Here is a 13,152-nt window from a genome sequence, read left to right on the forward strand (position 1 = left end):
GGTGAACAGATCAAAACACTGACAGAATCCATGGATGGCAGGCTTTTGAGTGTCCTTGCAAAGAAAGGTGGCTATATTGGTCGCTGATTTGTTTTTGTTTTGTTTTTGAATGTCAGAAATGTATATTTGTGAATGTGGAGATGTTATATTGGTTTCACTGGTAAAAATAAATAATTGAAATGGGTATATATTTGTTTTTTGTTAAGTTGCCTAATAATTATGCACAAGTAATAGTCACCTGCACACACAGATATCCCCCTAAAATAGCTAAAACTAAAAACAAACTAAAAACTACTTCCAAAAACATTCAGCTTTGATATTAATGAGTTTTTTGGGTTCATTGAGAACATGGTTGTTGTCCAATAATAAAATTATTCCTCAAAAATACAACTTGCCTAATAATTCTGCACTCCCTGTACAAGGAAAACATCTCATCTTCTTCACATATCTCTTAACCTTTCACTTTAAAAACATTTTTCATAGGATTCAATGCAGTCTTCTGAACAATACTCAGTAAACCCTGATTGCCTCCATACAAATTAGGAGGATAAGGAACAGCCAACGTGCTGATTATCAAATGTCAATGAGTTGCCATCAGTTCATCAGTCATCAATTGTGAGCACCTCTGTAAAAGAAGACAGTTTAGCAGCGTGCTGGGTATGTGTTAACACAATGCCAAAGTTATCCCAGGAGTGCACATCCCAGTAAATTCCTTCCAAGGTCAGACTGTGCAATGCTCACAGAAATTGCAAGATATCCAAGAGCTACATCTGAGACTCTGCAAACATCGATTAGCAAGTTAAATGCAAAAGTTAATGACAGCGCACTTAGAAAAATACAGTGCTTTGCACAGTCAAAGTCTAGATCTAAATCTAGACTTTGACTGGGCCATTCTATTTTTTTTTTATTTATTTATTTTTTTTTAACTATTCCATTATTGCCCTGGCTTTATGTTTAGGGTCGTTGTCCTGCTGGAAGGTGAACCTCCGCCCCAGTCTCAAGTCTTTTGCAGACTCCAACAGGTTTTCTTCCAAGAGTGCCCTGTATTTGGCTCCATCCATCTTCCCATCATCTCTAACCAGCTTCCCTGTCCCTGCTGAAGAGAAGCACCCCCAGAGCATGATGCTGCCACCACCATATTTGACAGTGGGGATGGTGTGTTCAGAGTGATGTGCAGTGTTAATTTTCCGCCACACATAGCGTTTTGCATTTTGGCCAAAAAGTTCCATTTTGGTCTCATCTGACCAGAGCACCTTCTTCCACATGTTTGCTGTGTCCCCCACATGACTTGTGGCAAACTGCAAACGGGACTTCTTATGGTTTTCTGTTAACAATGGCTTTCTTCTTGCCACTCTTCCATAAAGGCCAACTTTGTGCAGTGCACGACTAATAGTTGTCCTATGGACAGATTCCCCCACCTGAGCTGTAGATCTCTGCAGCTCGTCCAGAGTCACCTCTTGGCTGCATTTCTGATCAGCGCTCTCCTTGTTCAGCCTGTGAGTTTAGGTGGATGGCCTTGTCCTGGTAGGTTTACAGTTGTGCCATACTCCTTCCATTTCTGAATGATTGCTTGAACAGTGCTCCGTGGGATGTTCAAAGCTTGGGAAATCTTTTTGTAGCCTAAGCCTGCTTTAAATTTCTCAATAACTTTATCCCTGACCTGTCTGGTGTGTTCTTTGGACTTCATGGTGTTGTTGCTCCCAATATTCTCTTAGACAACCTCTGAGGCCATCACAGAGCAGCTGTATTTGTACTGACACTAGATTACACACAGGAGCACTCTATTTAGTCATTAGCACTCATCAGGCAATGTCTATGTGCAACTGACTGCACTCAGACCAAAGGGGGCTAAATAATTACACACACCCCACTTTACAGTTATTTATTTGTAAAAAAATGTTTGGAATCATGTATGATTTTCATTCCACTTCTCACGTGTACACCACTTTGTATTGGTCTTTCACATGGAATTTCAATAAAATTGATTCATGTTTGTGGCTGTAATGTGACAAAATGTGGGAAGGTTCAAGGGGGCCGAAAACTTTTGCAAGCCACTGAATGGGCTGTTTGGAAGAGCTGCCAGGATAAATCGTTTTCTCTTTAAATAGAAAATGCCAGTACAGCTTAGGTTTGCAAAGGTGCATCTGAACAAACCACAAGACTTCAATGTCCTTTGGATAGATGAGACCCAAGTGGAGATTTTTTGGTCAAAATACAAAGCACATTTGGGGAAAACCAAACGCAGAATATAAGCACAAACAACTCATAAAAACTGTCAGCACAGTGGTGGAGGGTTAATGGTTTGGACTTGTTTTGTAATCACAGGACCAGGTGCTTGTGACCTGAACTTCTCTGTATGCTAACCAATTCTAGAGTCAAATTTCAGGCCATCAGTCTGACAGCTAAAAGTTTGGCACAAAAACAAACAGGAGAATGGTGCCAAGCAAAGCAGCAACAACAGAATGGCTGACAAAGAAAAGAATCAAAGTGTCTCAATGGGCCAATAAACATCCAGACCTCAACCTAATTGAAATGCTGTGGTGGGACATTAAGAGAGCTGTGCATAAATGCATACCTGCAAAATTACGATTAAATGAGGCAACATTGTAAAGTAGAACTGAATCAAGCAATTTAATCGTGAGATAAACGTAGTTTTACTGTCAAACTTTTATTTTCACATGAATGTATACATACAGTTCTTATCTTAACATTTTACATACCATCTCCGTGGTGATGTCATTGTCTGATCCCGCCCACTGCATCGCCTTGTCAACCACCAGGATCCCGACTACTGAGTTGGGCTCCAGTACACTCACATTCAGGGTCACAGTCTCAGCTGGCCTCTTTACAGCACTGCTCCAACTAAGCGACACCTGCCAATCACAGGTTGATTAGTCACAAATTTGCAAAAGTACCATTTTACTCGTTATTTCCTGTTATATATGTCCTGCTCTAATGGTGGATGTTCATATTAAACATGCACAAAAATTTTAAACCATAATGTAAAAATAAGTCATCTCTGTGAGCAAAAATGTGAGATTTCAAAATTCTGAGGTTTGTTTTTTTGTTCACTTTTTTTTTCAAGTCTTTGATGTGTATGAAATCAGTGAAAAATAATGTGCCAAATGTGGTCATCTTAGGCGCAAACGTCCTGCCTACTAATTAGACAAAGTCAGCCTGAAAAGCTAAAAGCAAGACCAGTTTAAGAAAAATAAAGATTATTTAGAACTTTAATAAAGTCAGGGAATAAGTCAGTTAGGATAGTTAGGAGTTACGTATAAAGGTCCAGTCAGACCATCTTTTAACATAAGAAATATATTCACAATAATATAATAAAGAAATATTATTCCTGGTTGTGAACAGATAGTCACAGGATGTTCAGAGACACACACTAGCATTATGGCACAGGGCAGTAGAAGATATAAACCTAATTGGGATAAGAAATGGACTCCAGAGCAAGAAGACACCAGTTCATGTTACCTTTGCAGGTTGTTGTCTTTTCATGAGCTTTTAGGCTTTTTCACAAAACACAATATTTTGCTTGTTTTTTCTAATTGCTAGATAGTCAAAGAAGGACACCAGGCAGAGGGCAAACTTATTTCTCCAACACTGACACAACTTTCATTCAACTATTCTTTTCTTTTCTTCTTTTTTTTTTTTTTTACTAAGACTAGACTTTGAGAAAAGATGACGGTTACTCACTGCTGAAATGTTTGCTGGGAAATTATTATCATGTAACTTGGATTGTTTTTTCTTCACCTTTTTTTTCAACTTCATAACCTCATATTCACACAATTCAAGAGACAAATTAGTTTATTTTTCAAAGAAAAAAATGAACAATGAAAAATCACCTGGTTTTGTAAAAACTGCCTGATTGGCAGCTGGATTGCATCATTGATGACCTCTCCGCTGGGGTGCACACAGTAAACGATGATGCAGGCCAGAGGAGCCCAGGAGACTTCTGGGACCAGAGTCAGATCAGAAGAGCCTTTCCCGGCAGAAATCGCCTGACCTCTTGACTTCACCTTTACACACAAGATACAGACGGAAGGTCTCATAAGAAGCTGGAAGCATACATTCGTCTTTCTTTGCTTACAGCAATAAACTGAATACTTAAAACTTCTTGTCACCACTACTGGAAAACAAACAACTTTCGACAGTTGGAAATGTGCTTTATTTAAATATTAATCAAATTAACTACAAATTAGACAAAGTGTAATAATATTTGATGCTTTTTTTCATACCAGGTAGTGAATCTCATTCAATGGAAAATTACTTTCAATGTGCAGCAGAAAGGGCGAACCAACCTGAAAGAAGGTCAAATGGTGACGTTACGTATGAGTATAAATGTTCTACAACCACAGTCAGTAATTGGCTGTAAATCTGTTTTTTGAAGATGTACACTGGAAGAGTCATTCTAGAAGCCTCACCATCTTCACACAAGCAGTCACTTGGAAGCATTGTACAGCGCTTTGAGGGCCCCGAAAAGCGCTATATAAAATGCAATCCATTATTATTATTATTATTATTATTAACTAAGTTAACTTTAATTTGAAAAAAAACTGAATGTTTATAATTACTAAGCAAATGTAAATAAAACAAATGGTTATAAAGAACTCTTTTTCTAAGTGCACAGTACAGTGCACGTGATTGAGGTGTGTTTAAAGGACATCTAAGGTAACCATAGACTATTTTGGCATGTTACCTGCATGTTTACAATGCTGACACAAAGGTAATTTTAAATAGTTCCTTGTATTCTTCAGCTTTACCTCTGGAGGTGTGAAGGGTTTCTGAATCTGCAGGTAGCTCTCACTGGGGGATGTGTAGCTTCGCTGTATATATAGATTGCTATGGCTGTCCTCAAAAGAAGCCTGAGAAGAAAAAGAGATACCAAAGATTTTAAATGTAATTTGAAATCATGATCATGCTTTTGGGTTTAATTTCTGTTTTAGTTAACACCGTAAATATTTTTCATATTAATTTATTTATCTATTCAAGTGTAATTTCTTTTGTACGTGATTTTCTTGTCAGGTGTGGATTTTTCACAGTAGATTACTTTATTCTTGCCTGTAGCTATTAGCACTCTCCACCTAGCAACTACAGAATAAAATAAGCCTTTAGCTTTTTAGGTACAATATGTGAGTTGTAAAATCCTGCTGCTAAATAAAAATACATTTAAGCAAATAAATGATAATATCACAAAAAAAAACCCACACAAGATAAACAATATTAAACAAACATGTTGTGCTTTTTCTTGTTAGATATTAAATATGATAAAATCATTTTTCATTATACAGTTACCTTTAAAATTTTGTTTTGTGTTATGAATATAGTTAATGCAAAATAAATCTTTAAAAATCACATAATTCAGTTGATATTCAGAATTATCATAACACCCTGATATAATAAAGACATATATTCCAAATTTTTCACAAGTTATACTTAGCCTATTTTCTAAATTAAACTTAGAATTGAAATTAAATTAGCTTTCAGTTGGCCCCTGAATTGGTAAACACATAATTTTGTCCCTCTTCTATGCAGATGAGACACCAATTTATATTTCAGCGTAGTGCAATATGTCCTAAAACTTTAATGCATTTTACCATTTCTTTCGATATAAATACATAATATTGAAAAAATATCAGCAGATGTCAATGATCTATCTACAGAGTATATTTGTTCAATTTAATGTTGACCAGTACATTTGAAATCATATGTTTAGCTGTGCAGTGACTCATTTGTTAATTAAAATTTAAATATAAAATTAAAAGTTAATTGAAAGTACTAATTCTGTAATTTTTTTTCCAAAATTGGATCCTAAATTAAGAAATAAGCTGTGTCTGAAAGCAAAGGCTAAACAGATAAAGTAAAACAATAATAATTTTCAAGATTTCTTAATAGAACTAAAGGCCTTGTTACTTAATCCCACATCCAGACATTTTAAAGTCAAATTTTGAAATAATCTGTCTTATAATATTTAGTCAATGAGGGTATTATTGTATAACTTACATCAATACTGAGCATGTCTGTTTCACTCGTGATTTCAATGCTGAAAGGTATGAGTCCATCTGCAGGGACAGGAAACTTCATTTCTTTAGGTAGCATCTCCTTTGGACTTTCTGAAGTTCCTGAACTGTTCGATGTTTTAGGCTCCGTGTCTATCACCATGTCTCCGATCCAACCCCAAAATCTTTGCTTTTGCTGAATCACTGAAACTTCAACAAAGCTTTGGCGATCCTCCAGTGACAGTGGCTGATTGTTGTATGTAGATATTTTCAGCTACAAAATTAGAAAAAAAAAATTAGCATAATTGTTTTACATTAACACTGGAATATCTGTTATCTGTACAGCTCAGACTCTGCATTTCACTTAAATGCTGCCTTCTTACCCTGGCGCTGAAGGTTAAAGAGGGCCTCAATAATTTGTGATATTCTTCAAAGGAGACTTTATATCTGGTTATTGACAAACCTACTGTTGCCGTACTGTTATATGTAATGCCTGAAAAATGAGACGTAGTCACAGGAGTCAGCACCACAAACAAGAACAAAAGCTGGTTAGATTCCAAACAATAATGTAGACTATCTCCCTGACTTTGTAATTAAAAAAAACTATAGCAGTTTAAAGTCCCACAGTAGAGAGCATCTGAAAAAAAAAAATACTCACAGCGCTTCACTTGGTTCCCATTTTGTCATGTTATAGCCTTATTATTATAAAATAGATTAAATTCATTTTTCACCTTGTCATTATGAGGTACACACAACACCACATAATGACAAAGTGAAAGAAGTTTGCTTAAAATTCTGGCAAATTTATCGTATGTCGTGATATTCAAAACGTGCAATGGTCCCATTAACACTATGCATCACATAGCTGTGTGTGCATGTCAGGCCAACCAAGCCACGAAGTCCTAGAGATTGTTTGTAGACCTCTAAAATTGTAAAGAGGCACAATCTGGAGTAGGGTACAGAAAAAAAGTATTGAAGGTCCGAATGAGCACACCGACTCCCCCCCATCCAACCTAATGGTGCTTGTGAGGTTCTGTAAAGAAGAATGGGAGAAACTGCCCAGAAATAGGTGAGCCAAGCATGTGGCACCATAGCCAAAAAGACTCAATGCACTTCAACAAAGTATTGAGCAAAGGCTATGAATACTTATGTACATGTGATATTTTTGTCTTTATTTTTAATACATTTTGCAAAATTTTCAAGCAAATGTTTTCACTTTATCATTACGGGATATTCTGTGTAGAATTTGGGGGAGAAAAATGATGTTTTAATTGTATGTAAATAATGTAAATATTGTAATACACACTAATTTCACAAAAATATGAGCTTGGACACTGCCTGGAATAAAACTCTACGCCTGGAAATGCTGAAACTCAGAAGTTAGAAGTACTTAAAACAATATATGAAATACATGCATACAGAACATAACAAAAAGTAAAGAAATAAGCTGTAAATTGTCACTTCTGATCTGTACAACCAATCTTTTGGTATTTCAAGTTAACATTTATAAATAAAATCTGAATTACCTGTGAGGTATTCAGTCACATGAGCCACAACTGTTACGTCCTCAGCGTTTCCCTCGTAGTACATCATTTTGGAATCATTTCTCATTTGGAAATAATCAGGAGCATCAAATGTGAAGCTTTCAGTACCATCAATCTGATGAAAAGGAACACTGTTAATGTGTTAAATCTATGATGGTTAAGTTTAAATAAACTGTATATTCTCAAATGTTGTAATCAGGACAGGAGTTCTTCAGTCAAAAATGATTTAATCAATATAAAGAGAAGGTAATTAGTAATCTTAAGCGTTGATATATTACAAATATCATGCATGTTACATTATTAGTTTACGAGACAGTATAAATGTATGTTTATACTACATTTAGAGATATTTTTCACTGTGCAGAAAACTTAATATTTAGAAAAAATGTAATTAAAAATGCTTTCAGTCTGTAATTTTATTTTAATAGTTTAAATAAAGAAAATAAACAAATTCAGATAGTGGGAGAGCCTATAATGATAACTGTACAGCTGAATATTAAAGGAATAATTACACAATGATTCCACTGACATACGAACCTCTCTGTCCTCATAGTAAAACTCGACAGTACCGTGAAAGTGATAAATGAACGTCATATTCAGGTGTCCCTGAACGGGCTTCCCGTAAGTGTACCTGTGGATGGAAAGATCATAAATAATCCTGAGGAGCAACTTGGTTCACACATAAAATGGATCAAAGCCAAGTCTCACTTTGCTGTGACGGAGCCCTCCAGAGGGTCTTCACAGTAAATGACATCCGGAGCATCGATCAAAACCTCAAACTTTGGCAGCACTGCAACCAAAAGACACACACACATGTTGGATATTCATATCTTGTGGGGACATCTAATTGACATAATGCTTTCCCAAGCTGCTTACCCTAATGAAATATGAATGCCTAACCCTAACCCAATTGTAACCCTGTTACTAAAACCACATTTTGAGTCTCAAAAATGCCTTCAAACTTGTGGGGACCAGGAGTTTGGTCCCCATAAGGACTGTTGGTCCCCACAAGTATAGTAAACTTCCTATTTTTGGTCCCCGCAAAGATATGAATACATGCTCTCTCTCACACACACACACACACACACGCACACAAAATTAATATGTGTTTTTATTCTTCAAAAGGAGGAAGCTGTACATGTAATGCTGGATAGAGAAAACATCCATACCATATTGAGCCACAGTGAAGTACTTCACACTTGAAATGTCCTGCAACACACAGAGGATCTTTATAACATCACCTCTCTTTGTTCTTTTTATAAGGAAAATCTATTCCTTCATTCTTTCACTCAGTCTGACTTTAACTGGTGTGAATAAATGTTACAGCCACAGAAGTCCCCTTCACATTCACAGCACGAGTTGTGAGTTACTGAAACTTAAGATAGTTGTTTATATGAAAGGGACTCTTGCCTGTGCTGCTATTTATCCATTCAATTGTTCCGATGGAATCTGCCCTGTTACAGAGTTATCCACTGCAGAGAGGTCCGATTATTAATCACACAAGATCAAATACATTTAAAAAACGCAGCAGTGATTTCTCTGACCAGAAATCATGCACAAATATCAAATAAAAATATCCAAGAACCAAAAAATATTTAGATTTTGTACTTTTGCTTGTCTCCAAAACAAAGGGTTAGGGTCACCAGTGATGAGAAGGTTAGTATAAATCAAAACTACGAGTAAATCAGGTACGAGCAACACTGACATACTCTTTGAAGCAAAGATGAATAAGTTAAAGGAAATGATTCCATATGTTTATTAAATGTCTTAATAGATCTTGTTAGGGAATCAGCCTTATATTTTAATGCAAACCTGGAGATGTGGAGGTGAGACATTTTTCATACTGTGCATTAATTATAGGTTTCCTGTCAAACAGATTAGTGCCACTGACCGCATGAATGTCTTTGCACAAAAGATCTGACTTTGGCAGAAGCAATCAGTGGTCAGGTGGATTAGATTGAATTATCAGAGGCCTGTCCAGCTTAATTACCCTGCAGAGGTTCACCTGCTAAAGGACTTACTTTGACTGTAGCGATGATGGTCCACTGACCCAGAGGAGGGTTTTCAGACAGCTGAAACTCTTTGGACACAACGCCAAGGACGCTGTCTGCAGCCAGCCACTGCCTGAGCAGGTTTCCCCTCGGATCCTGGACCAGGAAAAAACGTGCTGATCAGACGATTTTCAGAATTTCAGTTTGTGCTTTGAAAAACGTCCAGCAAGTTTAGAGGCAAGTGACTGATTTAGCCACCAGTGCTGACGAATGCTAGTGAATGCTAGTGCAAAGAAGAAAGTTCATGGCTGGAAATTCATTAATTAAAATGATGCTGATATGAATATGAAGTATGTGTAATAGAATTAACTCATCATCCAATCAACCAGACGCAGAAGTTGTTCAAGTAAAACTCCCCTGAGATCTTTTAAAAATAGTCTCTGATCTTGCCCTCTTGTCCTCTCTTTCTTCCATGCTTTTGGTACAATAACCTCATTCTTACCCTGATGATGATGTCCACGGGGCTGATGAAGGGCTTCCCATCAGAGTGAATGGAAACAACTCTGATCTTCACCGTCTGCCCAGGTAAGTACATTACTTTGTCTGTTTGAATGAAGGTGGCGATATCTTCGAGATCCAAGTGGAGCTTTGTGGAGCTGGAGAAAACCTGGACTTCTCCTCTGTGACCTTTGACCTCCAGTATGTAGGCCTCCCTGTGATTGGGCTCGCTGTCACTAATCTGCAAGAATTCAACATGGAAGGAAATTCATCAACACTTAAATGACAAACAGTCACATTATCATCTTAACAAATTTAATCTGGCATACAGAAAGAGCAGGTTTTGAAAACGCTCCAAGTTTAAAGTTTAAAGTTTCTCGGATGTAATCTGAACCGTGGAGGACTGAGAGCTCGCCTGTGGTCCAGATGAGAGAATTAGCCAAAATCTGCTCAACATCCATTTGAATTTTACCTGATGGTGTCTGTTTGTGCTCTAAAGAATCAGAGTTACGCCTCTCCTCGCCGACCTGCTCTCAAAACAGAAAACTGGTCTTTGTTCTGGGCTCTGAACTTTTACCAGGAAGTTGCTTTTAGGGGCCACAAGGGGGCATCAAAACCCACAATTTCAGCTATGATTTTAAAGCTGAACTGTAAAATATCCTGTTTTCAAAAAGTAGTCCAAAGTGTTATTGTTTATTTTCTAATGATTGTGTGTCATATTTAAAAAGAAATAAGGCACTTATTAGCATAGTGGGACATAGTAAACAAGTACAGTAAGTGCAAACAAAAAATAAAACTGACTTGAATTGTAGAAAGCTCAGACTGACTTTACAAAGACTGACCTTTGTATTTGTTACAGAGGAATTTCTTACTTACAGGCGGCAAAGTCAGCAGTGTGGTTGAACCTTTAGAAAGAGAATTTCACAGTGAGATTAGAGCTATAATTAATTAATTGTAAATTAATTGTTAGTGGCAGATACTTACCCCCTTCAACTTTAACAGATTGTGAGGCCATTGTTAGGTTTCCACGAACAATGTGAGCAGATACAGTGACCGGTGAAGGGATCAGGATGGTGACTGATATAGATGTTGGGATTCCATGTTGGAGGGCTTTGGGAGCAAGGAGCAGGTAGGAGGGCTGAGGGTGGGGGCTGAGGAAAAAACCCATAATGAATAAATATATTTATTTACACCCCAAAAAAACGTCATTAAGAATAACAAGTTGGTGTAGAAAACCTGAAAGGGCGAATGGAAACAGAAACCTTCCCCACTGTGAACATTTATTATTTTATTGGAACTAATTTATTATAAAAATATGTACTTACATTAGTTTAAATCTATATCTTTTAATCAACTTGTGCAAAAATGACTGTAAGGCAATAAAACATGTTTGTAAAAATAATGAAAATTCAGCTTAGATTCAATGAATTTTTAACACCACTCCTGCAGTTTTGAACTGACTTTTTATTTTCTAAAATGTAGGAAAATATATTTAAAAACTGTAGATACACAGATGAGCAGAAGAGGGAAAAACACTCATGAAGAAGCAGTTTAAACTGTCCAGGTGAGTCCTGTAGTTCAGCCTGTGTGCTTACCCGTTTGTGGTTTTCTGGGCGGCAGTGAGAACGATGAGGCTGAAAATGCCCCACACCTGGAGACGCTCCATTTGTATCAATGAAATTCACTCCAGAGAGCTTCTCTCAGTACTGAAAGCAGGTAATATCAGTTTTTGCCTTCATACCTGCAGACAGTAACCACACCCACCTCCTACTTCTCATCATCATCATTATCCGATATCACCTGAAGAATTGAACCAGGATCAGTTTACCTGAATCCCACTGGGAGGCTTTTATTTCTTGTGCTCTGATTCAGGTCATAATGAGAGTAGAAACACATAAACAGGCAAATATTTACAGCAACAGTAGTACAGCATACCTCTCCTGTATATATATTTTTGTATCACCAGGGGCATCTAGTATCAGAACAGAGTCAACCCAAGACCAATGATTGGACAATTAGTTCACTACAGTTGTACCTGGAGGAAGGATTGTCGTCTCCTCTCCAGAAAAAACTGGCAGAACTGATCATCGGGTTTTACATTCTGGGAACCAGACCTGTAAGTGATCACAAAGTTAAAGCAGGTGAAGAAGAAAGCCCACCTGGTGTGTCTAGTGTTCAGTCATTTGGTGGCTTTGAGTTTAGCGAGGTTTATGTTTTTTGTTTCTGACCAAATTATTAATGGATCCTCGGCTCCCTCAAGCCAGCGTTTCTGCTCTTTGAGCTCCAGTTTCGCAGCCAACAGTTCCCAGTCACTGTTGTCAGTGTTGCATTTAGCTGGGGAGAGACATGAGAAGCAGGCAAAAGGATACATTTGCTCTCCTTTGTACTGAGATTAACTTGTGCAAATTTTAACCACGTGAAAAAAAATTACTCATAACCATCTCACAGACATAACATTATGTACAGCTACTTTCATTATCATTTTTTTTACTCTTTTTCTCCAATTGATCCGCGTTAAGTTCAGTAATAACTTCTTACAGTAATAAGTCCTACCACTAATTAATCTTTCAATCTTAAATATGATCAACTTCTCTCTAATAATTGGCTATGTACCACAGGCCTTCAAGCTAGCAGTAGTTAAACCGTTACTTAAACAGTCATCACTTGATCCAGAACTCTTAGATAATTATAAGACAATCTCCAAACTTCCTTTTTGCTTAAAAATTCTTGATTGTCATTTATTATCTTACTAATATCATTTTAAATTCTTGGATGTAACCTTAAAGCAAGGTTTAAATCAAGCCTGATGTTGTCAACAGTGTTGGTCAAGTTACTTGAAAAAAGTAATCAGTAACTAATTACTGATTACTTCCCCCAAAAAGTAATCCCGTTACTTTACTGATTACTTATTTTCAAAAGTAATTAATTACTTAGTTACTTAGCTACTTAGTTACTTTTTAAAAACACGATTTACAACCTGAAGAGGTGATAAAGTGATAGATCTTTCAGCCCAATTCTACTTTTTCTACATAATCCATCATACAAAATGTAATCAAATGGAAAAGTCTCTTTTTTTTTAACTTGTTTTATCAGTTTTAATCTTTTAACTTTATG

General features: G+C 36.8%; 1 protein-coding gene across 1 annotated transcript; it reads right to left on the bottom strand.

Annotated features, from left to right (window-relative positions):
• Positions 1-2,390: 2,390 nt before the first annotated feature.
• On the bottom strand, positions 2,391-12,833 carry LOC120724589 (CD109 antigen-like). The gene is made up of 16 exons (XM_040016849.1): positions 11,634-12,833; positions 11,023-11,189; positions 10,915-10,943; positions 10,043-10,279; positions 9,571-9,696; positions 8,719-8,758; positions 8,258-8,339; positions 8,087-8,180; positions 7,532-7,664; positions 6,389-6,498; positions 6,010-6,279; positions 4,770-4,871; positions 4,245-4,307; positions 3,852-4,025; positions 2,721-2,873; positions 2,391-2,402 (listed from the first exon to the last, which is right to left on the bottom strand). The coding sequence occupies exons 1-16, from the start codon at positions 11,702-11,704 to the stop codon at positions 2,391-2,393; spliced, it is 1,863 nt and encodes a 620-aa protein (XP_039872783.1). The 5' UTR covers positions 11,705-12,833.
• Between the last annotated feature and the right edge of the window lie 319 nt (positions 12,834-13,152).

The sequence above is a fragment of the Simochromis diagramma genome, unplaced genomic scaffold (genome assembly GCF_900408965.1).
Source record: "Simochromis diagramma unplaced genomic scaffold, fSimDia1.1 OVJJ01000802.1, whole genome shotgun sequence".
NCBI classification, from domain to species: Eukaryota; Metazoa; Chordata; class Actinopteri; order Cichliformes; family Cichlidae; genus Simochromis; species Simochromis diagramma.